Consider the following 1428-nt stretch of genomic DNA (forward strand, 5'->3'; position numbering starts at 1 on the left):
ATAGCAGGTGTGGAGCTCGGGTGAATACTTTTGTGTAACGAATGCTCACATTCAGGTTTATATAAGAATAGAATGTAAAATAATTTCTCCCATCATATGTCTGTGTTATCCAGTTAACAATTAATCAATTACTTAATAAGTTAGTGAATTTTACAATCATTGGTAAATTCTGATTAATCTGTAGTCCTTCCACTTCAATTGTTCAATATCCATCCTAGTTATGAAAACCTAAACTTAGTGAATGTCTAACCCCTATTTTTGGACTTGACAAGACATTAAAGAGTAACTGAGGTGTTACATGTTTTAAGCTTCCAGGAAGAGAGAACATTTAGATCATTGGTTTTAGCTTAAACTTAGATAAAAGTTTGCTCTTTGTTTTAATATCTCCCCAACTGTCATTTATGCAGACGATGGGAAATCTGCCGACTGAAACTCAAGAATCTAAACTTATCCGGCCTCAACCAGGTAAGCTTCTCCAAACATAAAGTTAGATTTAAAAAATAACCTATGGTGACAAAGCTAAAATATCTGGTCACTAACATTTCTCAAAAGAGCCTGTTGGCTTATAAGCTAGCATGTGAAAAGTTTAATCTACATTAACTTCTTGACAGAAGAAGATGGTAAATATATGACTCTCTTATCTTTGTTTTTAAAAACTTGTAAACAAAAGAAAGACACTGCAGCTGTTTGTTTTATGGGTTAAAAGGGAAGATTCACACTGCTGGGTTTGGCTTTTCTACATTCCTTTCACTCTGTTTTTGGTTTATAAGTAACAACAGATGAAACCTGGAGGGAATTATTATTCTGTGCTATAAAACATTCTGGAATTAGTTCTTTTCTCATACAGTAAAGATTATTTAGAGGTCATTTTTCTGGTATCTCTATTCTATTCTTTTTGCATTTCTTCTCTTTACCTTTCTCTTTATTTTGCTATACGCAGGTATCTGTGTGAAGACATCCTCTGAGCCAGGAAAGGAGAAAGTTTTCATAAATATCTGCCAGTCAAACTCTGTCCCATGCCCGCCCGAACTCTCCAGAGAGGAACTTGTACAGCTGCTCCAATCAGAGGATCCCAGCGGCTACAGAGTTCCTATGAGCCTCGGGGAGCCGCACACAGAAGTTGACAACAGTATGTAACAGAAACAGGAGCCTGCAGATGTTAAAGGTTTACTGGGAAAATGTTTTCTTAGTTCTTATTTTTAGCTGCTGGCATTTTATTCTTTCTGTTTCTTTACTAGCCGCATGAAGTCATGTAGTTGAAGGGGAATATGTATTTGTACATCTGGGTTCAGTCAGTCAGACATGATGATTGGACAAAAAGAAAGAAAAGAATACTAAAAATATCAGTGTTTGCGTGTATTTGTCAAACTACCGTATTTTCATGACTAAAAGGCGCACATAAACGTCTTTTTTTTCCCTCAAAATGTG

General features: G+C 35.8%; 1 protein-coding gene across 3 annotated transcripts in view; it reads left to right on the forward strand.

Moving 5' to 3' along the window:
• pih1d1 (PIH1 domain containing 1) overlaps nt 1-1428 on the forward strand; it is a 49064-nt gene that overhangs the window by 23274 nt on the left and 24362 nt on the right. For all 3 annotated transcript variants that reach the window (XM_015403952.1, XM_015403953.1, XM_015403954.1), the window contains exons 3-4: nt 408-465; nt 941-1129. In XM_015403952.1, the coding sequence (XP_015259438.1) occupies nt 408-465; nt 941-1129 (247 nt within the window). The remainder of the gene's footprint in view (nt 1-407; nt 466-940; nt 1130-1428) is intronic.

This window comes from Cyprinodon variegatus, unplaced genomic scaffold (genome assembly GCF_000732505.1).
Source record: "Cyprinodon variegatus isolate N-32 unplaced genomic scaffold, C_variegatus-1.0 Scaffold1599, whole genome shotgun sequence".
Classification (NCBI taxonomy): Eukaryota; Metazoa; Chordata; class Actinopteri; order Cyprinodontiformes; family Cyprinodontidae; genus Cyprinodon; species Cyprinodon variegatus.